Source organism: Arthroderma uncinatum (assembly GCF_011692745.1).
Source record: "Arthroderma uncinatum strain CBS 119779 chromosome Unknown scaffold3, whole genome shotgun sequence".
Lineage (NCBI taxonomy): Eukaryota > Fungi > Ascomycota > Eurotiomycetes > Onygenales > Arthrodermataceae > Arthroderma > Arthroderma uncinatum.
This window is the reverse complement of record NW_022983865.1, coordinates 124,719-151,430: the sequence shown is the minus strand read 5'-3', so window position 1 is coordinate 151,430 and position 26,712 is coordinate 124,719. Positions and strand designations below refer to the sequence as shown.

The window sequence follows — 26,712 nt, the reverse complement described above, 5'->3', positions numbered from 1 at the left end:
GACGCGAGGAGAGAAAAGAGAAGAGAGAGAGAGAGAGAGAGAGAGAGAGAGAGAGAAGAGGAAGAAAAGGAACCTCAGCGTGTCAGATCACGCTTACCCGTTTAGGTAAGTCCTCTCCGCGTCGTGTCCTCCTCATCTCTTCTTCTCATCTCTTCTTCTCTTCTTCTCTTCTCTTCCTTGTCCTGCGCTCTGTACAAGGGCAAGATTAATGGTATGGTATCATCCAGACGTGAATGGAAAGTCGTAACACCAAGCAAACCTCTTGTATTATATAGTCGGGTAAATCAGAGCATTATATATCCTATATAGCACAGCATCGAGTAATGCACTGGCTTAACATATATTCCAGGTCCCGTGTCTCTTAACCAGCCACTGCTGCATTCCTCGAGTGACACTCAAGGCATGCGCTTCAGTATCATATAGATAGTAGGCCCACAGCCTGTTTATCGAGCCATCCGACATATTTCTCCCGTATCTTGGTATGTCCAGAAAGAAAACTCCTTGTCGACCGCAGCCTTGTCCCATCTGTCCACTATATTGTTGAATGTCTCGAGCTTTCCAGGGGATGAGACGTGCTTGTACTGTTTATTAATAAACTCGTATGGCTCCAGCCCTCCTTGTTCGTAACGCAGGGACAGATACACGTTTTGGATAATACAAAGCACAAGGGAACGCAGACGGTATCTGCTATCTTCGATTCCGGTCCGAAATTCTTCAATTATAAGTATAACGCGAAGGGCATTGCTGCTGGCCTGTACTCGTTTTTCCAAGCTTGCTAGACCATTTTTATTCTGTGGTCCATGTTCAGTTTGTGAACCAAAAACCCAGTCATAGGCAGACTTAAGGCTGCTGTAAAGGCCGTTCATAGTCAAATATAGCTCGCAGAGGCCGTACACTGACGCAGTTTGAAGGATATAGTTATGTATGGGCGGTTGGGCAGCGAAGAGGTCGTGGGTATGGACTTTGTATACTTGTTTATCTGTTTTAAGGAGGTCAGGGACTGTGACGTCATCTGTAAGGCCGGAGTCGGGGAAACATAGCTCCGGCAAGCTTCTTAAAAGAGAACGAGAACCTCATCGAGCAACAAGCCAAAGGTCTCTCTGTTGTTCAAGCGGAAGCCAGCGATGCTTTAGAAGCTACCGTAGTGAGGTCGTCGTATCACCTGCCATAACACAGTCTTGAGTGTCAAGGCTACATGTCAAGATTCGATATACCAAGAGACATCCCTTCCGGACGACCCAGCAGAGGCTCCCCAGCCTGGCTATGCAGATACCCTGATACCACGATACCCTGATACCCTAGTTGGACGTTGGACTTGGGCCTGTAACCAGCGATCAAGCCAACTGTCAGAAACACCGCCACAAATCTCTATATTGACATGTTCTATATAGATAATGAACGACATCTCTACTTGTTCCTTTCTACATATAGCAAGTGTTGTATAGGCATCTTATGATCAACTGGATGGGTTGAACAAGACATGAACTATCCCTAGGACATGGACTTGTCATATCCCTACGTATATAAACTTGTCTTATCCATAAGGACATGAACTAGGACAAGCAGGAAAGAAGTGAATGGCAGGACAGTCCTAAAGCGGTTAGCCCTGTCCCCCAGCCTCTCGCCCTTTTATTCTCTTCCTCTTTCTCTTTCTCTTCCTCTTCCTCTTTCTCTTTCTCTTCCTCTTCCTCTTTCTCTTCCTCTTCCTCTTTCTCTTCCTCTTTCTCTTCCTCTTTCTCTCTCTTCACCCTCGACCAAAAGAAATGTTTTCCTCCTCTTCTTCGCTATCGCTTTCTCCCTTGGCCAAAAGAGATATTTCAAGTGTAAGTATACACTCTAAACATCCCTAACAGACCTTGATATAGTCTCTACGAAGTATAGAACGGCACCGCTAACTGGATATATATAGAGAGAATCTATATTATCTCAAAATGAATACCGCCGCTGCCTCCAACGCGGCCCCACCACCACCCTCGTACTGAGGCCGGCAGCGCCGCCCGCCCCTACCGCCCCCCTTGCTGTCCCTCCTGCCAGCCGTTCCAGGCCGCACCACCACCAGAGAGGGAAGAAGAAACAGAGGTGGAGTTGCGCCAGGCTGACGATGTGCGACGCTGGCAGGAGACGTATGGCGACTACGGTACCTCGTTTTACTATGCCTACACCAGCAGAGAACCATGCACCAACTTGCTGGAGTTTAAGGTCCTGGCCATCAATGCCGGCCAGGACTTTGAGGAGCGAGAAAAAGTGGCATCGCGATCCAACGACCCAGATATACAGGTTGATGCTCTTCTAACAACCTACGCCCCAACCACAACAACAGCACCAGCACCAGTAGGCCGCCCCGCCCGCACCAGACAGCCAAGATGAGGCAGAGAGCGGTGCGGTGCAGGCGGGAGCGGTCGGAGGAAGAGAAGATAGAGAAAGAGAAGGGGGCCTGAGTGTATAATAAAGAGGCAGAACCGAGTCTCTCCCCCAGTTTAGTTTATATTCGGTTTCAATTTCTTGGGCCAAGCATACTACAGATTTCTATACTACAAAAGTATACCCTGTATATAACAATGTATATACCCTTCCGGCTAACCACACACCCTGTTATTAGAAACCTATAGTTAAAGCAGGCCCTTAATAGTACTCGACTTACCCCTGTCTCCTCTAGATTACTTCTTACTCTGGCCCTACCTTTACGCTGTCTTTGGGCCTGCCCTTGGGCTTACCCTAGGCCCGTATCTAGTAAACGCTGGACTAAAGATGGGCAGAGTGTGGTGCGACGTCGCATATAGCTCAAGATGTGATACTCGGTGCTGGACAACAGTGAGAATACAATGGAAGAGTAAGCACTGTAGTTGACTCTCGTATAGCCGACTCTGCGAGCGACAAGGATGAGCTTGATGAATAACCATGACAACGGCCTCTACATCCATGGATCACTCCAGCATCTGTTCTGCTCTATCTACGCTCTTGAGCCGGAAATAGAACTACCACCAAATATCAGGATGAGCGGCTCCTCGTCTTCTCTCCAGGCTGATCAAGCCGTCGAACATATCCTACTACATCATCAAGACGTCGACGAAGCGACCCTGGATGGAGCTTCAGATATATACTCCGGCCACGGCTAGAAGACAATATCCAGTGAGCTATATACCAGTAAACCAGGCTAGAGGAAGGCCAGACAGCAGCCTACATATCCTCACAGCTAAGGACCTGGTTTGCCATGGATTTAAGCCCTGATATACATGCCCCACAAGAGGTGGGATAAAGAGTTATATTTATAATAGCCAAAAAACACCCGCAACTTCTATCCAAAACAGACCCATCGCTCTACGAGTTCGCTGCCGGCCCTGGAATAAACATGAAGGAGGATACACCAATTCTCTATCCGAACGAGCGGGTTGGAGCGCGCGTAGGCGCCTACGCCCAAGAACATACGACGGGCATCCCACGGCATATTGTTGAATACCATGGATACGTCTGCGACACGATGCCAGAGACCGCAAACTACATGGTGTCTACCTCTCAGGCACAGGCAATGTCGTTTCTCGCAAAGACATTAGGCGCTAAGAGAAGTGAGCTAACCCCCCCAAGTGACGAATTATAGAGAAACGCATGTACTGACGGGCTGTTCAAGTTCTCGAAGTTGGCGTCTACGTCGGTCTGTCCAGCTTGGTCTGGAGCCACGCCGTTGGCCCTGAAGGTAGGGTTACCGGGCTGGAGTTTGACCCGTCGTTCGCCAATCTGGCTGAAGAGGCCTTTAAGAAGTACGGCGTGAAGAACGTAGAGGTGATCGTGGGTGATGCTCTCAAGACGTATGTCACCGTGATAAAACAACTATACACTGCGGCGTTTCTAATATACCAGCCTACCCCAGTCTCCCCGCGCTTTCTCCCACGGCGCCATACGACATGATCTTCATCGATGCCCAGAAGTCTGGATACCCAGAATACCTCAAGTCGATTCTCGAGTCGTCTCTGCCCGGGTCTCAGAATCGTCTTCTCCGCCCTGGAGGTCTGATTATCGGCGACAACACTCTGAGATGCAGCTTCGTGGCGGATGATAGCGAAGACAACCCGTGGCGCCAATTCGACTTTGGCCCTCGCCGCAGTGAGTATTGGAAGTCGGATGATATCAAGACCCTGCGGAGGTATAACGAGATGGTCACTGAGGCAGACCGGCTGGAAAACTGGCTCTGTCCGCTGTGGGATGGCATCAACATTTCTCGACTTCTCGATTAACCTTAGCCTATCGTCTAGCGACTTACAGTATAGCTGCAAGTTAATTCAATGCTTAATTAAGGTTACCAGCAAGCGAGGTGTTTAGTGTAGAAAATTACTTTAAAAGAATATTAAGGCGATTATAATTGTATTAGAGAACCCCCCCCCATATACCTATTTAAAGCACATCATTAACACCATAAAACAAACCGCCTGTACCCCCCCACCGGAAAATCCTAAAGAGCACCGCATGCAAACACCATTGAGAACTGATTAGTAGTAGACAGGTTGGAGATATCGAGAGAAACAATAGTTGAACGAAGTGTACCAGGCGCGACAAATGAACAGCCTGAAACAAGGTAGGCCAGGCTATGCAGGGAAGAGGAAATTCAAAAAAAAAAGAAGAAAAAGGCAAAAACACCCTCGCCAGCATTTCCCCAAATGGCCCAAATCGTATACATGGGTTAACTCGCGTTTAAATTCTTCGTGGGAATGGAGACTGGTTGGAAAGGGGGCCTGCATTATATAGTCTCCCATCGGCAGGTAAAGGTAACTGGACGAGAGAAAATAGGGAATCGTAAACGTTACAAGGGGGATTTAAGCTCAAGAAAACCTGAAAAAAAGGAACCCCCGAGTCGCAATATCCATAATGAGGTCGCAAGAAAGAAAGAAAAAAAAGCCTGGCTCCGGGTAAAAGAAAGGAAGAGTTCGTATAAACGACATAAAGTACATGTTATCAATATTCATGATATATTGTTTCGCTGTTGCTGTTGCTGCTGCTGCTGCTGCTGGCGTTGTTGTTGCTGTTGAAAAGCGTGAGCTCTAGCGATAGCCATCTGTGAAGCAGCACGGGATTTCCCGGACTCAGCATCCTTGTGCATGATGTCGTTTACATACTGTTGAGCCACCTTGCCTAGTCCACCGTAATATTGGGCCTTGATATGAGGCGGATAATTTGGGGGTGGGCCGTACTGGGGCATGACCCTCTGAGCCATCTCGCCTTGTAGTCGAGTAAGGTGAAACTCGTACAATTGTTTGTACTGCTGGCTTACGGCCATTTTTTGACGGTTCTGGCCATTAGCTGCGGCGGCGGCGGCTGCCATCATTTGTTGCTGTGTCAATTGGGACATTGGCCTTTGCTGGCCCTGTTGCGCGGCCTGCATTTGGGCTAGCTGTGACTGGATGAGACTCGATTGATAGGCGTTTTGCATCTGGGCGGTTTGGTGCTGCTGTTGCTGCTGGCTCTGCATAATTTGCTGTGGATGCATATTCTGCTGTGCGAGAGTGCTGGCCTGGAATTGAGACATTTGCTGTTGTGCTAACTGTTGGTTTGTAAGATTCCGCTGCGCTGCCAGTGCGTTCTGTCTTTGCTGTATCATTTGAGGTGTCATCATCCCACCATTCATGGGGGGATTAACCATAGCCTGGGTCATAACTGGAGTTTGGGCCATCGTAGAAACGTCAGGGCTAGGGTGAGGCATCCGTTGAGTAGGCGTAAGATTGCGCATAACTGGAGTTCCATGCATTACAGGGGTTCCATGGGCCATTTGTGGTGTCCCGTGGGCGCTATGACTCTGCTGGCTACGGGTGGGTGCCATGGGATGGCCCATAGCTGTAGGATGGCCATGTTGCATGCTTGACGAGACTGCCAGGGGGCTTCCGGCACCTTGCGCGGAACTGGTAATGGCCATCGGCACACCTTGATTCATGAGATGTGGGGATGAGGCGTGTGGGGTTAGATTTCGCACAATAGGCGAAGAGTGAGGTGCTTGCGATGCGGATATGATATGCTGCTGCTGAAGAGTGACCGGGATGCCTGAATTCCCTTGGGAGGTTGGTCGAATATTGTGAGAAGCAATAAGTTGAGACTGTGCTGCCTGAGCCTGTGCATGGGCGTGTGCTTGAGCCTGCGCTTGAGCTTGAGCTTGAGCTTGAGCCTGTGCCTGAGCCTGTGCCTGAGCCTGAGCCTGAGCCTGAGCCTGAGAATGGACCTGAGAATGAGCCTGCGATTGAGCAGCCTGCTGGGCAAATAATTGCCTGCGAGCGTCCTCTCGGGCCTGGTCTTCTGCTTGGCGCTGCTCAAACTGTCGGCGTTTCTCTCGCTCTGCCTCCTGTTGCTGCCGCTTGACAAGATCTTGCTGTAGTTTCCGCTCATGTTCCCTTCTAGCCCTTTCTTCGTGCTGGCTACGGATATTTTCCAATGTTTTGAATCTTGAGAATCTAGGCTCAAACGGAGCAGCACCGCCGTCCCCGTCAGCAACTGCTGATTTAGCTGCATTTGCTCCCCCTGAAGTGGCTGGTTCAAGGCGTTCATCCATGATCAACATGAATCGTTCCTCTGCCGCAGCCAATGCTTCGTCAGCTGCAAGTTCGGCCACTGTACGTCTCCTGGTCTTTGGCGAAGGTGGTTTGTGGCAGTGCAATGGCGAGTCTAAGAGTTTCAGCAGATTCTGACTAGCCTCCAAGCTGGAGACTGGCTCGAGATATAGCGGGGGTGCGGTAGCATGAATCAATTTAGACTCAACTTCCGGGAGTTCATGGGGTTCAACAAGCATCTTTTGTCGTTTGGCAGGATGTCCACGATCTATGGGAGGGGCAACTGCGGAGAGTGGGGTAGAAGGTTGGGTAAGGGAGGTAGAAGTGGAAGTCCGTGAAGTATTGAACCCTTGAGATTGTCGGCGTGGCGGAGCTCGAGAATCAGGAATCATTGATAGAAGGGTAAGTTCGGCCTGTAGGGAGCGCGGCGTAGGGTGTAAGACTGTGGTGAAAACCTTAGGTCCGGCAGCCGTTCCATTGCTGGCTTCTTCGGTAGGCGGCTGCTTCGCCTTAGCCTTATTCACATCTGGAAATTCCGATTGTTCTGAGGAGGATGTAGCTTGAGAGGCCTGGTCACCTGAGGTAGCTTGCGAACTTCCGGTGTTGGCATTGATTTGGGTTCGCTTAGGGTACGGAACGTATGAAGAAGGGGTCATGTGCTCGTTGTAGTTATGGATGGAAAACGGGATAAGTTTCTGCCCAGTCGATGCTTTCGTGACAGGCGTAGGTTCAGCAGAAGGAGACCTATGGTCAACAACTCGAACAATTAAACAACCTAAATCGGCGTGTTAGTTGATGAGCTGTGGCCGTAGATAACTGAATATATATGTATATATGTAAAAGACCGCAAAGTCAGCATTCTTACCATCATAAAACCGCACATTCCCCATGATGAGCTCCTCCATCATATCATGAGGCACTGTGCCGTCCTTGAGATGCTCTATGACAACCTTCATCTCTGAATTATAAGGAAAGCTCCCATCCTGCTTATCAAACCGAAAGTGGGTTGGGTGAAGATGCATGGTCAATGACGGCGGAAATTTTGCGAATTTCTTCAGGATATAGGAGGTTGTTTTGACTAGAATCAACCAGGGCCCCGGTTAGTAACTGTAACAGAATGCGCAATAAAGAAAGGGCCCAGAAAAGGGTCGGGCAGCCCACCATATGGCTCCGCAAGTCTCTTCGTCCCCCGGCTGTCAGCAGCATTGTTACCCATAGCGTGACGCCTGGTCGACGGACGTTGTAGCCGTGAAGAAGGGTCCAGTGGTCTCTGCGATGCTTCTCCGTTGACTCTCGCCACTGCTCGACCATTGGCGCCGTTCGCGGCAGTACCGGAGGAAGATGAGAAATTCCCGAATTGCCTGAAGCCCGACAGCCGGTTCGCGGGAGTAGGAACAGGCGATGAGGAGGTTTGCGACGGCCTGGCACCGTTGGCGCCAGATTGCACGAATGTTGGGGGAGGGGGTCGCTTCATCTTGCCCGGGTGCGCCATGGGCTTGGTCGAAACAGCAGTAGCCATAGCCTCTGCTGGCAGCGTACCGCCTACCTCCAGATACAGGAAAGGCGTGAGTGAGTGCTATGGAGCAGCTAGAAACACGCCCGATACACTAGGAACTGGATGCTCGGCTGGTATGCCGGACATGAGGGGACACAGCGCTGGCGAGAGACGCCGGTCGCGGGATGACTAGCGGATAAACCGGCGTCAGGGTGCGGAAGCAAGCTGTCCAGAGACGCAGACGACGATAGCACTGAGGTAGCGCTGATGGCGTGTCGACGAGGCCGGTCGGGATGAAGTCATTTAAAGTCATGGATCTCTCTATCTTCGCTCTTCCTGGACGTTGCTTTTGATGCTTAGTCATAGTCACCTGATATCACTTAGTAAGCAGGACGACTTAAAAGAGACCTCGACTCTTTTCTCTATACAACAACGAACATGTATATCTTGAGCACACGTCTAGCGCTCGTGTTTGCGTCTATCGCCCGTCCTGACAGGGATGGGTATGCTTGTCAAACGTGGGGCGATACACTTGCATGGCGTTTCCAAATCCTAGGACACCATCGCCAGATTTATCCTCGGTTTGAGAATGACAACGGTACACGTCTACATGGCCTATACCAATCTATATGATGCCATTTGAAATAGCTGAAGCCATGAATATGGAGTACTTATTTTCTTAGAGGATACCAATCAAAAGTCACACTTCACTCTAGTTCTATCAACATGCAAACGAACACGACTCATTCTGATCCCAGCCTAGTCATTGCCCCGGCATCCATCAGTGAACCCGCCTGAAGCATACGCCACCTTATTGTTTGTAAAGCATCTTGCCCTAACCCACATAGGAGTGTGGAAGGTTAAATGCCATTCCATACCGTCCTCGTCCGGCTCATCAAAGTAGTTGAACCTGAATCTGGTTATTCCCAATCCGAAACAGCCCTTCGCACCGCGTACGATGGTCTGCTCCCCTGAATCATAGGTGGACCAACCGGCTTCTCGAAGCGTGTAATCGGAGAAAATGACCTTGTATCAACCGTCACACCGTCGATACGGCTTCTTGATTAGCGGTCATGGTCTATCCCCACGCTTAATATTAACCTCATATGTATTGATCCACTCCCATCCAAGCTTCTAGTTCATTGGGTTGTTGTCATCGTTGCCATCGCACCCATTGATGATCCGGTCGAATGGGGACAAACACTTGTCTTTCCGAAAGTCGCTGGCTCCATTTGATAAGTCTAACCCAAATGTATGCTTATCGGAGTACATCCACAGCCAACAATGTGTCTACAAGAATGCAAACTCCATAAAAATACTCATGCATCAGCCCCAACACTGAAGAAACGACCAAAAATATCAAATGAAAGACGCCAGGCAGTGACACATGCAATAAGCAAAAGCAAAATTCCAAATGCATTGCGACTATTAAACACCCGAGATGCGGGAAATGCACGGCCTGCGACTATGAGAAAGAGGGGGAGATGCTTTGGAAATAGATGGCGAATAATGCTAAGGTTGAACGAGACAGCTGGCTGTAATCGAGTTTTGAAATACACCGCTCCCCCGTAATATATATGCCGCTGTTTCACGGTATAGGCGCGTAACTAACCTAGTGGTTGTTCTGGTAGTGGCTATTCCGCGAATTCGAGTCCTCATAGGGGCAAATAGTGAACCTAGACATATTGACCGGTTGTGCAATGCTGTATATTGCAATACAAGGCCTATTGAGGGTCAAGAACCAATACTACCTGGTTATTATAAAATTGCTAGAGTTATAAATACTAACATTGCCCTACTAGTCGATTGTAAATATAAGCTTGGACAGCTATTTGGCTTAAACCATAAATATAGCCGAGAATCCTGTAATATCGTACAAGGATGCGAGATATTAGCATCCAGAATCACGACTACCGGGCAAACCATCGCCACCCAACATCGAATATCGTGGGGAATGCAAAGCCGAAAGCATAAGATGATCAATGTTCTCTAGGCCCGAATCGAGTGTTTAAACCGAGAAGAGGAGAAGCGGCCGATCAGTGGGCTGACGAACCACATGAGAATCGTTCCTCGGGAACTAGTTAAGAGCGTTGGTGACAGTGAGCAGTAGATGAATGTGCCTCCACGCTTTCCATAGGTCATGAGAAGTCATGAGAAGTCTGGTGTCTCCAGCTATCACCTATATCGAGATATCACATGGAATCCGACAGGAGGGAGCACCGGTATTCCTCAAGACAGTATGGGTCACCTCGATTTTTCTCTCTAGAGCCGGCCAGAAACAGGATAATGGGATACTTTTACCCTACCAAGGATGGCGAGAGATAGGGACTGCCTCTGTATCTTTTGACCGTCGAGGTCTAGGTGGATAAGCTAGTTATCGGCTTGCAAGCATGGCACGGATTTTTCCGTCTGCGGCCCCTCAAGACGCTTATACTAGCTGGCGGGTTTCAGCCGAAGAAATCAGCCGTGATCGCGGGGGATATCTGTTCATCCATGGATAGATGCTTGGGTTTGCCCCCTTTTTGCCGCGCAAACTCAATCCGCTATCAAAAATCCGCTGGCTTCCACATAACCGCCAAATGGCATCCGCGGCAACGAAGGCTGATGCGATCTGCCAACCATGGCTCCAGAGTTGAAACTGTCGGGAAATTCCTGGTCGGGCCAATAGGCCTGGTATATCTACGCATGGCCTCGGGATGGTTTACCAGACTCAGGAACAACGGCGATCTGGATATCTGCCATGTCCACCGGCTGTCAAATGCCAAACATGTGAACTGTCCACCGTTCTACCAATATGTGGAGTCAGAGATGAGAGATATATCAAAGATGAGAGATATAGCGGGCAAAGCCTGGAGGGTGAGAGCTGGTTCTGGTTGTATCGCGGCGGTTGGCCTCATGGGGAGACGAGTTCCGACCCAGAGGGAGACGTAAAATGGAGGCTCGTGGATCTGGGCCAGAGGATGGCGAGCATGAAGATGGCGAGTGAAGGAAAGACATAAAAGGCCGTCGTCTTCCTGGACTTTCGTCTTCTTTTCAGTCCTCTATCCCATTCAGACAGCCCAGACTCCAAACTCCAAACTCCAGCTCTCCAGCTCTCCGAACCCCTCGAAGAATATTCGAAATCCATATAACTCCGGAAAAACCGTCAAGATGCAATTCAAGGCTGCTTTACTCTCTGCCCTCATGGCCAGCGTTGCCATTGTTGTCCCAGCAGGCAGTTCAGCCAGGGCAAGACAACTCCCTGGCTCTCCTACTGTCTCGGGCATCCCCAGTTCTCTCAGCACCCCAAGCACTCCTGGATCTGCCTTGCCCGGTCTCCCTGGCCTTCCCATCCCTGGCTCCGCAGTCGACTGTGAGAAATTGGCCACTGCCGTTGCCTCATGCATCGCAAAGGGTGATTTGATTCAAACTCTTATCTGCGCTGGCACTAACGCTCCAACGGTATTTCCCCCCTTTTATTGTACCAAGCAGTCTGATATCTTATGTATATCAGATGTATATACCCAGTCCAAAGATGCTAATCATTTTATTCACCGTTTTCAGGCTTGCAAGTGCTACGAAGAGCTTTCAAAGGGCCAGCTGACGCTCCCGTTCGTTGACCAAATCTGTGCAATCGCAGCTCCAGCGAAACCCGCAACCTCAGGCTTGGCTTAATCTGTTATTGGAGGAAGTGATTCGTTTTCTTTCATTTTTGGGATCACACTTGGAGCTGGGCGTCCCTTTTATGTATTGTATATCCGTGGGGCATATGTATTATTAGCCAGCTTTGCATAAGTCACTCGGGCAGGCCGGAGCTGCAGTACACGGTGATTCAATATAGATTTTCATTTGCCTATAAGTTCAGTCAATAGTGTCATATTAGCCACCGAGTTAATGGAAGTCCGTAGAGGAGATAGTTCGTGAACTCCCTTGAGGTCGACGCACAGAAGTGTAGCTGATTATAGTATCACCCTGACCTCCAGGCATTGAAAAAAGACAGTATGGAAGCCATGTTAGAGTAGATGCAAGTACCCGGCGAAGGAATTGATACTTGAATTGGGTGTGGCGTGGGAGTCAAGCATTTGATCATTAAACCAATTATTTATAAATATATCGCTAGTAGATAGCTGCTAAACGCATACAGAGAGACTCTCCATGCCTCACCGGGTAGCCTGCTTGAGCACATACTGTATATGCCTAGCTCATTTGCGGCCGGAGCAAATTGGGAGAGCTCTTCGGGGGTTGTCCCGACCAAGTATTAAAAAAAAATCATAAAGTCAAAGTAATATACCGCAAAAGGGGAACGCCGCAAAACCGAGAGAAGAGATCACCACCGTTGTTCATCGTAGTGGAATCATTCGTGGCCGCAAACTCGTCGTTTCCACTCTTCACCAATTCTGACTCCATCCACAACGGTGATTCGTTTACCGATACCAGTGACCCCTTCCTTCTGCCACCACCGCTCTCCCTTGTCTGCAGTGGTAGACTCGTCGTCACTGTCCACCAGGCCACCTCGTCCGCCCTCGTCACCGATGACGACAACGACCTCACGCACCCATCCTGAGATCTGGGTGACGCTCTCTCCGTCATCACCGGTAAGGCTCTCCTGGATATAGACAACCTCTGGGGAGAGATGGCGAAGGATATGCACGTGGCCAGCAGGAGTACTAAAGGGCATGATCATATTTTCATCATCGACAAGTGCCTGTGCCTGACCGTAAAGGGTACGGTAAAGGGAGGAAGGCTGCTGGGATTCGTCTGAAGTTGTTGGGTGGGGGTCAATGTTGGTCAAGGGCCCGAGTTCGCTTGTGTCTGCACCAGTTCCCTCTTCGGAAGCAATGTTGGAGTAGGAAGATGTAATTGACAAGGGCTGTCTGGAACCGATCGTAGCAGCAGAAGGCTGCACCCCCGGCGCGTATATAAGGACGAAGATTCGAGAGGTTTCCGGTTCGATATACTCAGGTAGGTGCGCTAGAATCGACTGTAGAAAATGTTAGCGAGCGTGTGATGAGATGTAGGCATATGATGAACATACAGCATGGCCCGAGATCTGTTCATCGATGTCCGAGGCGGGCAAAACAGAGGACACCACGATGGCCACTGTCTTAACTCTCTTCGCTCCTTGACGTTGCTTAGCAGCAGGCGCAATGTCGGTCGGTAATGCGCCAGGAATAGTCTGGGTCTGAGTGTATCCCTGCGACGCATCTGGCGCTCGTTGAGTCCGGGCCGTCTCGCCATTTCGTCTTGACTGCTGATGCTGCTGCGGATCGTCGTCATAGTCGCCTCTACCCTCCTCGCGGATGGACGACAATGCGCCTCCCACCACGGCACCCGCAGCAGTGACTCCGGCCACGACCGATCTGCTGGCCCCGTCAAAGAACTGCTTGGGACTTGGAGTCCGACGCCAGGCTCCCTGGACGCGAGATATCACACTCCCGTCGTCCGCTCGCGCGCCGCCATCGGTGGCTGTCGTGACACCCCTCGAGTACGCATCCCCAGTCCCCGGCTCCATCGTGATGGGAGAGTTGCCATCGTGGTAGCCTAGCCCTTCGTCGTCATCGTCGCCCTGGCGCTCGCTCCAGATCCAGGCAGCGAGTCCGGCTGTCGCAACTCCAACAGTGATCACCAGCGGCACCCAGTACCCCAGGGCCGACCGTCCTCCAGAGCCAGAGGTGCGCCGGCGGTTGTAATCTGACATGTGGCGTCGAGGTCTTTAACTCGTGAAGCTAGCTGTTCCTCCTAAGCATCGCGGTCTCTTCGTCGACAGGTCGTAAACAGGTCGTAACCAGGTCGTAAACAAGTAAACAAGTAAACAGAGTCGAAGGTCCAAGATCTCATACTCCAAAGGGGCGAAGTTCAACCTCGGGATATGCTGACTAAGCGGATAAAAACATGTGGCTGGTGGGTTATGTAAGCAGACACTTTTTTGACAAAAAAAGAAAAGAAAAAGAACCACAGTGAGTCAAGAGAACAGAACAGAGAGAAGACAGAGACGACACATTGACCATTGATGATAGACACAGACTGAACAGCTACGGAGTATGGACTCGGTCTTCGTATAGACGGAAGAAGCAGCGAGACATGGACTATTCAAGCTCAGCCTCATCCATCCCGCATCAACCATCGCCAATATCAAGGCAAAGACTCAGTGCTACGTCCATCGGGAGACCCGACTTCACTGTATAACGGCTTCACTGGAGAATACCCTCTAGGCTGAATACCCTGCGCAGTCTCTACCCGTCGGAAGGAGAAGAGAAGAAGAGAAAAAGAGAAACACGCCGTCAGCGAGATATCTATTACCACCAAATATACCCCGCCAAAGGAGCTCTTATCATGCCACATCTAGGCTTGCCCTTGACGGGCTTTCAGGCCTTGATCCTCTGCGGACCAGGTGCCTCGCTGAACACATTTACGTCTATCCCCGAGGAATTCCCAAAGGCCTTGGTGCCGGTTGCAAATCGGCCCATGGTGTGGTACCCTATGGACTGGTGCTATCGATTAGGAATTACCAGTAGGTCCTTCCACCCTTGATATGTATAAAACATTTATGCTGTTTGTTAGATTTTGCCAGCATATCCCTTGATAGCGTTCTATTTCCTTAATGCGTTTGCTACCGTGTACACTATGTATCGTTAATTGTAAATTGTTTGATTCGTACCGCGCCCATACTCCACGTTGCATACTTACCGTCGGTGCAGATATAACACTCATCACGCCGTCTACCAGCCAATTGGTCTTGAAGACGGCTCTCTCTCAAAATCCCCATCTCACATCTATTCAGTTCCCAACGCCAACGCTCCTCGCACCAGCCGATCTCTCTCTCACGACAGGAACTGCAGAACTCCTTCGACTACCGGAGGTTCAAGCATGTATAAAAACAGACTTCATTGTTCTGCCATGTGATTTAATATGTGATCTGCCCGGACAATCCCTGCTTGAAGCATGGATGATGACCCAGGGCTCGCTTGATGGCACTGCCGAAGGCGCTACCTTGCTACCTGGCTCATCTAGCCTTTTGGGAATTGGCGGAGAAAAGGGAGGACGGAGGGGAGGTCTTGGTGTCTGGTACCCCTTGCCTACTACTGAAGAGAAAATCAAAGACGAGGTTGCCGACTTCTTAGTAACTACTCCATTGAGCGGAGACGAAGCCCCTGCTGCCCACGGATCGCCCGCAGCGCCGATTTCTGTCCGTGCAGCGCTCCAGAAGGTAGCATATACCATGCCGATGGATACGCTGAAGGACTCTATCGAGGAGAAAAAGGCATTGTTTATTCGTTACTCCCTGTTAAAGAAACATGGACGAATCAAGATCCTGACTGGCTATCGTGACGCACACATCTATTTCTTCCCGTACTGGGTGAAGGAGATGGCCCAAAGGAATCAGAAGTTCCAGAGCATCAGTGAAGATCTGCTTGGTTGGTGGGCAAAGGCCGGCTGGCAGAACGGCCTGGCCGCAAAACTCGGCATCCAGGACCTGTTTTGTTCGGAGAAAGACCTAGAGGGCAAAACCGATAGCCACTCGAGCGGACAGATTGAAGAGGAAATCGACCTCATGAGCATGAGCACGACCAAGTCAACACGCGCATTCGATATACAGTCTAAAATGCTTTCATCAAATCAATCGAGTAACCTCCACTCGACTGACGATCATATCGAAAGCTCATCGGCAACCACTGCTGAGAAAATAAACACACCCCCACTCCTCGGCTACATTGCTCCATCGCAGCCTTCCGCATCATTGATTCGACGAGTAGACAATTCGGCCCTTCTCCTCTCCATCTCTCTCCGTCTCGCAAAGTTAGATGCCATCAACGACCCCCACCCACCCAACACCACCATTTCACCCTTGGCCCATACGAGTAAAATCGCCTATCCACCTGGAATCGCGCAACGCTGTACAATCACTAAATCCGACTGTCTGCTTTCCGAGAACGTCACGGTCGAGGAAAAATGCATCATCAAGGAATCCGTCATTGGAGCGAACTGCCATATTGCATCGGGCGCGCGACTCACTCGATGTTTGCTCATGGATGGCGCCGTGATTGGTGAAAGATGTCAATTGGTTGGATGCATCGTTGGCCGCAGGAGTAAGGTTGGTCGTGACTGTGTGTTGAAGGACTGCGAGGTACAGAATGGAAATATCGTACCCGACGAGACGGATGCGAAGAACGAGAAGTTTATGATTTTCGAGGGACTAGATGATGACATGTCTATGGCAGGGGAGGGAGCCGATTCGGGCTTTGATGGGAAGCAAGATGACACGGCTTGAGTGAGAAGCCTATGAAATGATAAGTAACGACGAGGGACTGCGTAACGAGATCATGCATTATTCCCTTAAACAGTACGCGGTCTTAAATCAATGTTTTTTTTTTTTTAAATAAAAAGTATCAAAGCGCCATTGTATTCCCATTTCCATTCTCTTATCCTATCAAACAATGATACATTATTAGTTGGCCTCCTTATCGCATTCATCCCTGCGCCCGTCAGATGGCAAAACAAGTAAAACAAGCAAAACATAGCCGCGGCAATAGTATACAACATGATAATAGAAAAAACAGGAGTAGAAAACTACAGGTCATCGAGGTATAAGCCATCCTCGTCGAATGATCAACATGGTAGGCTTAGTATTGGGATCGAGGCAGCATGCAGCTAGGCGTCGGATGACATGACCTCCGATGGGCCAAGAGCAAAGGGTCCAACATTGACGCCGGAAGAAGGTCCGGTAATGGCTCTGGGCATGCTGGCGTCGTCATCCTCCGTATCGACAGGCGTAGATCCCTCCGCTAAGGACTCAGGGGCACCAAGTTTGGTATAGCCACCAGTCGACATTGTCACCAAAGAACGCGTTCCCAGACCATCAAGAGGCGGAAAGTCGGCATAATCACTGCGTAAGAAATCTGGCTGGCGCATTTTCGTATATTGGGGGGTTGTATAGTCAATGTCGCTTTCGCCATCATCATCCTCGTCGTCGTCCTCGTCCGCGCCAATTCCAGCTTCTCCTCCGTCCAAGAATTCTCGCAAGGTCTCATTCTCGCGCCATGATAATGGAAGATCCAAAATCGCGGATGCCGCGTCCAAAAACGACTCGTGACCGCGTGTGCCGGGTGTAGGGCTGAGTTCTCGCAGATCGAAGCGCTTAGGAGCTAGTGGTGGGCTGCAAGAGGTGCCGGGGCTAGACATGGATATTCTACGTCTATGTGGCGTGCATGGCGGGGAAGGCGTGGTGTAATCACCGAGCATGTCGCTATCTCTAGAGTAAATAGACGAGGCGGAAGTTGTGGTGACGTCTCTAGGAGTGCCACGAATATCTTCTTCGTCCGGGCTGGGAACATAGTCTTCGTAGCCTGGATGCTCGTGGGCTTCTTTCAACTGATCCCAATCGAATACCGAAGTGATTGGGGATGGGTAGATGTAAGAATTCTGGGCCGGGGGCTCGATCATCTGCAGTTCATGGATGCCGCTATCCAGCTCTGTTGGAAATTCATGGTAGTCGTTATAATCACGACCCGAGTAGCGATCTTCCGGCTGGTCGAACGAGACGCTCAGCTCGTCGACTCCTGCAAACCCCCTATAAATTTCCGGGTCAATCATTTCGACGTCAAAGTTCTGCTCGAACAATAGTTCTTGGAGGGCAGCGGTATGGTCCACGTTCGCGTAAAGAAAATCTGAAGACACGTCGTTAATGCAGTAACGACAGACCTGTTGGCTCGAGTATTGGCTCTGACGCGCTGCGCAGCTCGGGTCGAGACACGGGACACCTTCGGCGTAGTCGACGTGCCCGCATTTGAACAGTATCAAGAACGCGTTACACATCTGGAAAGGCCTTGAGAAACGGACACTGCAAGAGACTGGCTGTATTTCTGGAGGTATATGGACGTTAACGAGGCTGTCCGTCTGGGTTGGAGGTTGGAGGGAGACGAAGAAAGATGCTGGGTGATAGATATAAACATTGTGAGACAGGCGGGGACAGTGAATCTGAGTAGTTCAGTGACTATCTCGGCGTTTCCCTTTATCTAGCAAGGACACAAAGCAGGAACAGTCACCATTAGCGTCTTGAAGATAGGTTTGTGTTGTGCTGTGATGGCATATTGTGTCTGGCGTCTGTCCTGTCAACATAGTTGATGGGACAATCATCTTAACGTGTACCACTATTAAGACCTGCTAAAACTGCCCTTATCTTGTTCACCTGGACAGTATACCCTGAGCAGAACGACTGTTGGATAGGAGCACCTGGGCGGCTTGAACCCATAGAGCATAGGTAGAACATATCAGGAGTGACATTCGGGTATATCTGCATGTATAAGCTGGGTATCAATATGAAGAGTAAGTCATCTACCATGATGACTCGTGAGTTAGATGCATTTCCACGCTGCATGTCGACGTCGATGTTCAAGTCGATGTTGATGTTGAAGTTAAGCCGGAGTGAGGTTGTTGATTACATAATCAAGAGCGAGTTCAAGGGAAGAAGCAACTGTTCAAGACGAACATATATAGAAGTCCAACTACGCTCCGTCCTGGGTATCTGGCCGCCATCGGATACACAGCAACGGCAGATCTCAGCCAGGCCACGGCCGAGACCTGACGTTCGACCGCGCGCCAAAATGAACACTATGCTCGTGCCAGGCAGCATGAACCCATATCCTCACCTTGCTTTTTCCTCACCGCCAGGAACTAGTTGATGGAGGGACGGGAGACGGGCAAGGCCAATTATGTCAGGGCAACCGAAATGAGCGCCTGAACGCAGTTTACGACGCCGTCAAGCTGCTGACCGGAGTATGCCCATCGAAGAGACACGGAGATATATATGCACGGCATCTACAGAGGAGGGGAAATACTACATCGGTAAGTCATCTGCTGGCGCTGCGGTGTGTGGTGGGTGTGATTTCGGGGCTAAGCTGAGACAGAGCGCTCGTATCCTCCGAAGATGCAGCGAGTGCGTGCGATATATATGCACGCCAGGACTCCGCAAGTTCGCAAGCTCGTTCAGGAGCCAGCTGAAAAAGGAAGAAGACGGCCGCTGATCAGGACTACCCTGTCACCCCCAGCATGACGTTTATCCGTTTTCTACTCAAGTGCGTGCATCCGGATGCAGACGACGGTTTCTCCCCGTCTGCCCCCGAGCGACCGACCGTCCAAGAGCCCAAGATTCGGGCGGTAGCGACGCCGTGCGTGTGTGCTGTGTGCATATATTGACGAGAGAGAGGGAGACTAGCTAGGGGTTGAGACACGGCACTAGGCTAAGTTAAATTGCTTGCATCATGTTAAGATCAGTTGGTGGAGCCGTGTAGGGGCGCCTGGCTGATCTTATGATTCTATCCTGGGGAAGAAGACGTGGGATCGCTTATTTCCTCTGCCTCGCCTGGGGCCTGTTATATTTCGGTGTCTCGGGATCGTTCTGCATGCCCTGTGGCCGGCGAACAGCCTCTGGTCGCGAACAAGGGCGGCGGCGGTCGTGGTAATGCGATTCTCTGGTGCGGGAGGGCGAACAAGGGGGGAGAAAGGCGCTGCTGGTGGAGCCGTGGGTGCGTACATATTTATGTCCGAACAGCTCTAGCTTCGGATGTCTTATTCGCATCGAATCCTCTAGGACTCTCTATACATACTCTACATAAACCTGATCTCCTCTCCCCTCCTCTCTCCCTCCACACTCTCTCTATCTCTATCTCTATCTCTATATACATATCCATCCTATCTATATATCTATCTCTATCCTATATATGTATGCGTGTAGTGTAGTGTGTACGTAAGCCCTTACTAAGCTCACTGACCAACCAGAAGCCTTTATTTCCGTCGATCACTGCCCCCTTCGGCCGTCTTGCTGAGTCATCCTCATCCTCGCCCTCTGATTGGCTGCGGAACCTCTCCTCTCCCTCTCGCCGCTTGTTTCGCTCTATCTCAGGAACCTCAAACTCCTTCTTCTTGTCCCTTCTCGCCCTTCTTCCTCTCTTCTTCTCTCTCCCAGTCTCCGTTGGCGTTGACCTTGCAGCGTCATCGTGTCGTCCTCCCACCTTCGTTTCCCCCCCTCCGCTCGAGGAGCCTTTTGAGGCGGCGGCTTGGTGCTCCTCGGTTTCTCTCCCCCCTTCCCTTGCCCTTATTTCCCCTGGTTCCTCTGCCGTGTTTCCTTGTCCGTTTCTTCGCTTCTTCGCCTTTCTTCCAGTACATGCTTTGCTTGCCTTGGTGGACTTAGACTTGACCTCCCTTGGGCCCTGGAATACCTCCTTTCTTGCTCTATCCATCCGCCCCTTTGACCGTCGTCTCTGCGTTTTTTGCTGGTTCTTTTGTGGCTCTTGGTTGTCTCACTACGGCTTTCTTTTCATCTCTCTATTTCTTCCTCCTGGTGAGTCTCTCTCTCTCTCTATATATATATATATATTTATCTGTGTCTTCTCGTCTCGTGGCGTCGATCCGGCCAGACGTGTCCTCTGGCGCGTCATAGCAAACTCACTAACACCTCGCTTCTCGCAGACTTTGCACTCGACCATCACGTCTACTTGAGCGTCCATTTCTATCTCATTCACTCCAGCCAGCTCGTTTCTTCTTCGTGCGGCAGTTCATCCTGGTTCCCGTTCGCCGCCTACCCTCACCCTATCGTATACCCATTTTTATACCATAGTGTACAACATGGCCGCACTGGTCCAAACGATTCCACAGCAAGCCAGCACTATCACCTTGCTGCAATCCCGTCCTGCATCTTCCTCCTCCTTCTCTACCTCCATACAGCACCAGTCGCAACTTCACAGCCAGGCACAAATGGCCCGGAATCAGAATCACGCCCGCCCTTCTTACAATGGCGGAAATGGAACCTCTGCCCCGACCGGCTATCGACTGACCCAACCAGTCGCCCCGTACGCCTTCACGAGCACTCCCGGCCTGCCCGCCCCTCAGACTGCAAACGCCCAACGACAGACCCAAAACCAGAACCAGAATCAGAACCAGAACCAGAACCAGAACCAGAATCAGACCGTGAACGTGAACGTGAATCAGAACGCTCTCTACCCCGGAACCATCCCCCCGCGCACTCACTTCTCTACTGCTGGCTCGGTATCCAATTCTTCTTCCTCTAATTCATCTTTTCATTCACATCTTTCAAAGGACGACTCCTCGCTTCCCAGACGCCAAGGTCCGCCTGAACCGAGTCTACGCCCTTCATCCGCCATCGACCTCACCCTCCCTACATCCTTACCTGCTGCTTCAACCCCGAACAAACCGTCTCCAGATCGATATCGTCGTGGCCAGCGCCGAGGAGACCAGACTGCCTCCCCCACCACTGCCGAACCCAATGCCTCCAACACCCTCGGCCCGCTCAACACGACCATCGGTACGGCGACCGCCCAGACGGCCAAATCTGTCACTCCGTCAATGATCGATATCCCGGCCAAACCACATCCACCTACCGCACACCATACCCGTGGAGCCAGCGCCGATGCCGCCATAACGGACAGTGCCAGCCATTCCAGCGCCGAACTTGCAAAGAGATACCGACGTAGGAGTCTTGGCAGCCTCGACACCGCTGGATTTCTCTCGTTTTCTGAATCGCACCCTTCCCCCCACGCCAACGAAATGGCTCTCACTGAATTCCCGCTGAATGGACCGCCACAGCCTGTGAGCACCGTGCCAAAAGCTGCTGACACGGCTTCCATCACTTCTTCCTCTGGCTCAGTACGTAATCCAAGCCATGTATGGTACAAATACCCCATATATAGCGATATATGCATGCTAACATACTCGTAAAAGGTCAAATCCGACAAAGCTGCTGCGGAGGCCTCCACGACTCAACCTAACAAGAAATCTTCTGCCTTGCTGGCTCGCCCTACCGAAACGCCAAACCGCTCGAGCACTCCATCTCCTTTATCTAAACCAGTTAATCTTGACGCTGATGAGACTGTAACGCCTGCGACGACCTCTAAATCTATCCCTGACACGAAAAACCAACCGCCAAAGCTCGCCAACGCCCCCAGCCCGGCTGCAAAACGCCTAATAGAAATATCCAAAAAGGGCCAAGGAAAAGGAGCAAAGTCACGGCTACGGCGCGCTCTCTCATTCAGCAGCGTCGCAGAGCTTCGTGGCATATCCAACCCCGAACCAGCCGTCAGCTCTCCACGCAAGCAACAGCTAGATGAAGAACTCGGCCCCGAGCAGGCTGCCATTGCAGCCAAACAGGAAGCTGGCGGCCTGGGCGAGAGTATCTACTCTGGCCAGGGCAACATCTTCACTGGCTCGACAGATAACATCTCCGTCTCCTCCACAGCCTCTTCCGCATCCATCATGCTCCGCAAAATGGGCAATGGTGTCAAACGATCGACTCGATCACTTGTCGGCCTCTTCCGACCCAAGTCCGTCTATAACGCACCCACAGACTCGTCCAGAATTGCTGCACCTGTCCCCCAAGTTTCCATGGTAACAGTGGAAGCACAGCGGGATGCCGCCGGTACAGGACCACCCGTTCTTCCTGAAATTGGCACGGCGAGGCAGGAGATTGCGGCAGAGCGACCGTCTGTCGAGTCAGATGCGAGCGGTAATGTGGACCGGAGCGGGAGGAAGAGCATCTTCGGCGGCGATCAGGAGCGTGCCGAGGTGCTAGCTGCTGTTAGAAAGGGCATTCTCAAAAGTACGTCATGCCATGATACAGATCTACTTACGCCCCCCTCCCCCCAGTCAATTAATTCTTATCTAACATGTTTTATAACAGAATCAGGCACCAACTCCTCAAACTCATCCCCTGTCATCCGGCCCGTGACGGACCTAGCTCCAGTTCCGACCCTCCAGAGACCGGAATCACAACGCTCCAGCAGTGCTCCCAGCAGCTCTGCCGGTGACCGTCCCCCACGCTCCGGCCATAGACGAACCGACTCCGTCACCCTCGAAGGAGAAGACTATTTCCTCCCTGCCGGCTGCTTTACCACCGCTGGCCAAAGCGCCCCTGGCACCCCACACTCTACCACTGGTAGAAACATTTCATTCAGTCCCCGAATTCAGTTCCATGACACCTGGCCAAGTGGCGAGTACGATAGGCGTGGAGACGTAGCGACTTGTAACCGCCTCACCCCTCTCCTTGCACAGCAGATTAAGGAAGAACTTAATACTTTCAAAATGGTACGTTACGGTCTCTTTTCTTTTCTTTTTTTCTACACTGGTGTATCCGTTACTAATTTCCCCTTTTACTACAGGAGATGGAAGTGCACGAGTCGTCCAAAGTCTACACACACTTCTTTTAATGAACTTTCTTTGCATCTTTGGTGGCGTTTCGTTCCCCAGAACGGCGGTCAGGCGTTTCCAAATCTGTAACAATCTTCCCCTCGTTTTCCTCCCATTACCAGCTCTCTTTTTCTGTCCATTTGTTCTTTTTCCATCTTGAACTCTACTGTCTTTGTAATGGTTGTGGTCTTCGTGCTTAGTGTGTTTTTCTCATGTGTTTCTCTTGCGCGGTTGCGTTTGCCGCCTGCTGGCTGCGTGCGTGCATGCGAGTGGTTTTCAAATCAAATAAAGGGATGGATGCCAATCAAAACATCCTGCTTTTTCTATTAGTTACTTTTTTTTTTACTTTTTTTTTTAGCTAACATTGACTCGATCTTTTTCTTTGTTATCCACTCCGCTCCTCGGCTTGATTTGTCTGTCTTGCTCCGTTCTGCGGTCTCCTTTCTGTTTTCAGTTTAATAATGACAGCGAGAGAATCGTCATGTCTTTCCTCTACTTTACATTTCTCCCTCCCTTTCCTTGACCTCTTAGAAGCCATTAGAATCTCATTACTGTTGTCCTGAGCCGTGTGACGTGGTATGTGCAGAATACATACTTATTTGCGCTGCTATGCGATATCTACTTCAGCTCTACGCCGAGTGTGCCATTTAAAATCCGAGCTACCTACCCTTGGCGAAAACCTTCTGCATCAGCTTGCAGCCGGCGGGGACCTGTGTTTAATTGAATGTCATATTAGGACATCATGGACGAACCACCCTGCAATATAAATGAAGGTACTAAGGCCCCCACGCCCCACCTAATTGAGTTATCCAATTTAGCTTATTCCAGCCGTCGGGAGCCGCGGCCTCGGTTGTCTCGTATGGTTGCGATCTGTGATTGGTTGATATTTAAATAAGCTTATCCGCGCTAAGGTTTAGAGTAAGATAACGTGACATATGCTTAGTCAGGTCCTACTCTGCTTACATAACGCTACCAACTATCGCAGACGCCAGAAAGAGAAAGAGAAGCAGAAACACCACGATGTAGATGACGGGCGGCGGAGAGCGAGATGCCGACTGGACGGTATATTCGCACTGTACCGTCCACCATACTACCAAGATCATACCCATTCTCAGCCACGACGGACTTGATCCGACCGTTCTGCTCGACGACCTTGATCGTGCACCCTTCCACACCATTAACGACAGCAGTATGAGCCTTGAACCGGACGTTCTCCTCCTGCTTCACGAGACCGGAAAGGACGAAGTTGACCTTTTGGAAACGCCCCTCTGCAAGCTCCATTATGTCTCCCGGCTCTATCGGCACGGCAGGCATATGCTGCAAGATACCACTGGCAATGTCGATGGGATAATCTGGAGTCGCGTGCCATTCAAAGATGAGGTGTCCATGGACCCTACCGACGCTTAGCATGGGAGGTTCACGGCTGTCCTCTCGCAGTGATCGTTTCCCAGCTTCTTCAAGGGCACGGTAAGCTAGCGTCCAACACTCGCCGTCGCCTACTGAAAGTCCTATGCGATCCATGCAGTAGCCAACGATATATCTACCATACCAGTCAGAAGCAAGCCGGAGATTCTGCGCAGTTATCTCATTTCCCTTGCCGTTGGCATATCCCCCCCGCTCCCTGTCGTGGTATATGTTCTTCACCTCCCCTCTCATTGAGCCGTTGACATCGTTGGAATTCCACGTTACTCGGATCTTGGTGACCACCCCGCTATCGGCATGGGTATCACTCTCTTGATCTTCCCATCTCACTGCACCGATGAATGTGTGGTCGATGCTACCGTCGAGGGCCACGCTGTCTGCTGATTCCCATCTATAGTCGGCGTTGAGGATGGTTCCTAGCTTTCGGAGCGCGGGGTATGGGAATTTAGGCTTATCGCCGACGAACCAGTGTGTTTCCAGGGAGAGTGGGATGGAGGCTTCTCGTTTAAAGGGGTTACTCGCTCTCGGTTGAGACATCTTGCACTTGCTGTATGCTGGTATATTTCCAGCATCGGCAAGCTATCTACGCAGGTTTTCAAGTTTGATCATTCGTAGTTAATATAAGGAACAGCCTGACAGGCGAGTGACGTGGACGACGTGAACTACTAATGTCAAGCATAAAGTAATGGATATTAATTCTAACGCGATTCAGAAACGTGAAGGAAGAGTATAACAATAACAAGGACACCGAATCAAAATAGCCAATCCACAGAACAACATGCTCCATCCTACTCCGCTGAATGTATATCACCCATTATAGGAAATGGTAAAAAACGTGAAAGGAAGGGGGCCAAGTAGACATCGGCGGACTAGCCAGGTACGTTACTGGTAAACTGGTAAAGAATGACGAGATCATCGCGGTTTGGTGTTTAGGGGTAATGGTGGCGGTGAAGGAGAGTGGCTGACTGGCTGGGAAGAGAGGGAGCCAGGTTTCATTGGTGGTGGGGGCGGAGGTGGTCTGCGCTTGTTCAGGTCAGGTCTTGAAGAGCTGCTGTCTGGATTTGCGTAGGGGTGGTTTGCAGGCGGTGGAGGAGGCGGGGTTGGCTGTTGCTGCTGTTGCTGCTGATGTCCAGGGGGATAGGCAGGGGACTTTTGATCTTCGATGAAACTGTTGATCTTTTTCGAGATGCCGTATTTCTGGTTTATGCCGCTTAGCTTGTTCATTCCTGCTTGTATATGTTCGTTATGTCGTTCCCGGAAGGCGTTTGTATCTGAAGTTCGTTGTGGAGGAGCAGGAGGAGGAGGAGGCGGCTGATGTTGGCCTTGCTGTAACGGCTGGCTGTGAATTTCCGGTGTAGAAACGGAGCGGTTCATCTGGCTGAATCGTTGCTGGAGTTCACTCTGCGCTACAGAGGCGACTGCCTGTGACGTTTCAGGAGACACATGTGTTGTTCGATTGATGCCAAAAGCAGGAACCGAGACTCCAGCGCTACCTAGCCTGCTTACCGCGGTTGTAGCTGCAGCTTCGTATGCCGGGGGAGGACAGTCTGGGTGAGCCTGTTCAGTCGATTCCCGTCGTGGTGGCAATCTGGGAGGGAGTGATGGTTTCGGCTTGAGGCCGTCGTCACTCCGTCGAGGGGGTGGTAGGAGTGTGTTCGTCGTGTTCCCCGTGTTCGCCGTGGTGTCTGCTCGATAGGGTACCGGGGGAGGCTCCCTAGCATTCTGCTGCTGCTGCTGCTGCTGGTTTTGTCGAGCCGCCGTCCGCTGCGGCGGTCGTCCAAAGGTCGCCGGGTCCTTCAAGCTGGATACGGGCCTGCTAACTCGCGGCGGCGCGGTGCCTCCACCCGTACTCTTCCCCTTGCCCACCCATCCAGCCTAAACAGTCAGCATCCATCCATATTCATATTCATATTGTCCGTATGATAACGTACGACCTGGTTGATGCCCTTAAAGTCCCCTCTCCAGCTTTCCTTGCCTCCGTCGTTCCCCTTGGGATGCCACCCGTCCTTGACGAGGCCCTTGAACCCGCTCATAGTATGTTAACGGTATCAGGAAGTTGAGGGCAGAAGAGGCCTGCCATGGAGAGAGCGCAGTCGT

General features: G+C 50.9%; 9 protein-coding genes across 9 annotated transcripts; 4 read left to right on the top strand and 5 right to left on the bottom strand.

Annotated features, from left to right (window-relative positions):
* Window positions 1–1,763: 1,763 nt before the first annotated feature.
* Window positions 1,764–2,367, top strand: GIQ15_03844 (uncharacterized protein; the record flags this gene model as incomplete). Its single annotated transcript, XM_033551261.1, has 2 exons — window positions 1,764–1,823; window positions 2,035–2,367. 2 exons carry the CDS (start codon window positions 1,764–1,766, stop codon window positions 2,365–2,367), a joined length of 393 nt encoding a protein of 130 aa, XP_033404991.1.
* A 982-nt stretch (window positions 2,368–3,349) lies between these two features.
* On the top strand, window positions 3,350–4,229 carry GIQ15_03843 (O-methyltransferase MdmC; the record flags this gene model as incomplete). The annotated part of the gene is made up of 3 exons (XM_033551260.1): window positions 3,350–3,563; window positions 3,626–3,803; window positions 3,866–4,229. The coding sequence occupies 3 exons, from the start codon at window positions 3,350–3,352 to the stop codon at window positions 4,227–4,229; spliced, it is 756 nt and encodes a 251-aa protein (XP_033404990.1).
* A 443-nt stretch (window positions 4,230–4,672) lies between these two features.
* Window positions 4,673–8,043, bottom strand: GIQ15_03842 (uncharacterized protein; the record flags this gene model as incomplete). Its single annotated transcript, XM_033551259.1, has 4 exons — window positions 4,673–4,724; window positions 5,106–7,299; window positions 7,390–7,602; window positions 7,686–8,043. 4 exons carry the CDS (start codon window positions 8,041–8,043, stop codon window positions 4,673–4,675), a joined length of 2,817 nt encoding a protein of 938 aa, XP_033404989.1.
* Window positions 8,044–12,352: 4,309 nt separating this feature from the next.
* On the bottom strand, window positions 12,353–13,696 carry GIQ15_03841 (uncharacterized protein; the record flags this gene model as incomplete). Its single annotated transcript, XM_033551258.1, has 2 exons — window positions 12,353–12,979; window positions 13,034–13,696. The coding sequence occupies 2 exons, from the start codon at window positions 13,694–13,696 to the stop codon at window positions 12,353–12,355; spliced, it is 1,290 nt and encodes a 429-aa protein (XP_033404988.1).
* A 1,248-nt stretch (window positions 13,697–14,944) lies between these two features.
* GIQ15_03840 (uncharacterized protein) lies at window positions 14,945–16,267 on the top strand (the record flags this gene model as incomplete). The annotated part of the gene is made up of 1 exon (XM_033551257.1): window positions 14,945–16,267. The coding sequence occupies one exon, from the start codon at window positions 14,945–14,947 to the stop codon at window positions 16,265–16,267; it is 1,323 nt and encodes a 440-aa protein (XP_033404987.1).
* Window positions 16,268–16,647: 380 nt separating this feature from the next.
* Window positions 16,648–17,811, bottom strand: GIQ15_03839 (uncharacterized protein; the record flags this gene model as incomplete). The annotated part of the gene is made up of 1 exon (XM_033551256.1): window positions 16,648–17,811. One exon carries the CDS (start codon window positions 17,809–17,811, stop codon window positions 16,648–16,650), a length of 1,164 nt encoding a protein of 387 aa, XP_033404986.1.
* Window positions 17,812–20,619: 2,808 nt separating this feature from the next.
* GIQ15_03838 (uncharacterized protein) lies at window positions 20,620–23,213 on the top strand (the record flags this gene model as incomplete). The annotated part of the gene is made up of 4 exons (XM_033551255.1): window positions 20,620–21,657; window positions 21,733–22,606; window positions 22,688–23,091; window positions 23,166–23,213. 4 exons carry the CDS (start codon window positions 20,620–20,622, stop codon window positions 23,211–23,213), a joined length of 2,364 nt encoding a protein of 787 aa, XP_033404985.1.
* Window positions 23,214–24,162: 949 nt separating this feature from the next.
* Window positions 24,163–25,152, bottom strand: GIQ15_03837 (uncharacterized protein; the record flags this gene model as incomplete). Its single annotated transcript, XM_033551254.1, has 1 exon — window positions 24,163–25,152. One exon carries the CDS (start codon window positions 25,150–25,152, stop codon window positions 24,163–24,165), a length of 990 nt encoding a protein of 329 aa, XP_033404984.1.
* A 375-nt stretch (window positions 25,153–25,527) lies between these two features.
* On the bottom strand, window positions 25,528–26,648 carry GIQ15_03836 (uncharacterized protein; the record flags this gene model as incomplete). Its single annotated transcript, XM_033551253.1, has 2 exons — window positions 25,528–26,490; window positions 26,547–26,648. 2 exons carry the CDS (start codon window positions 26,646–26,648, stop codon window positions 25,528–25,530), a joined length of 1,065 nt encoding a protein of 354 aa, XP_033404983.1.
* Window positions 26,649–26,712: the final 64 nt, after the last annotated feature.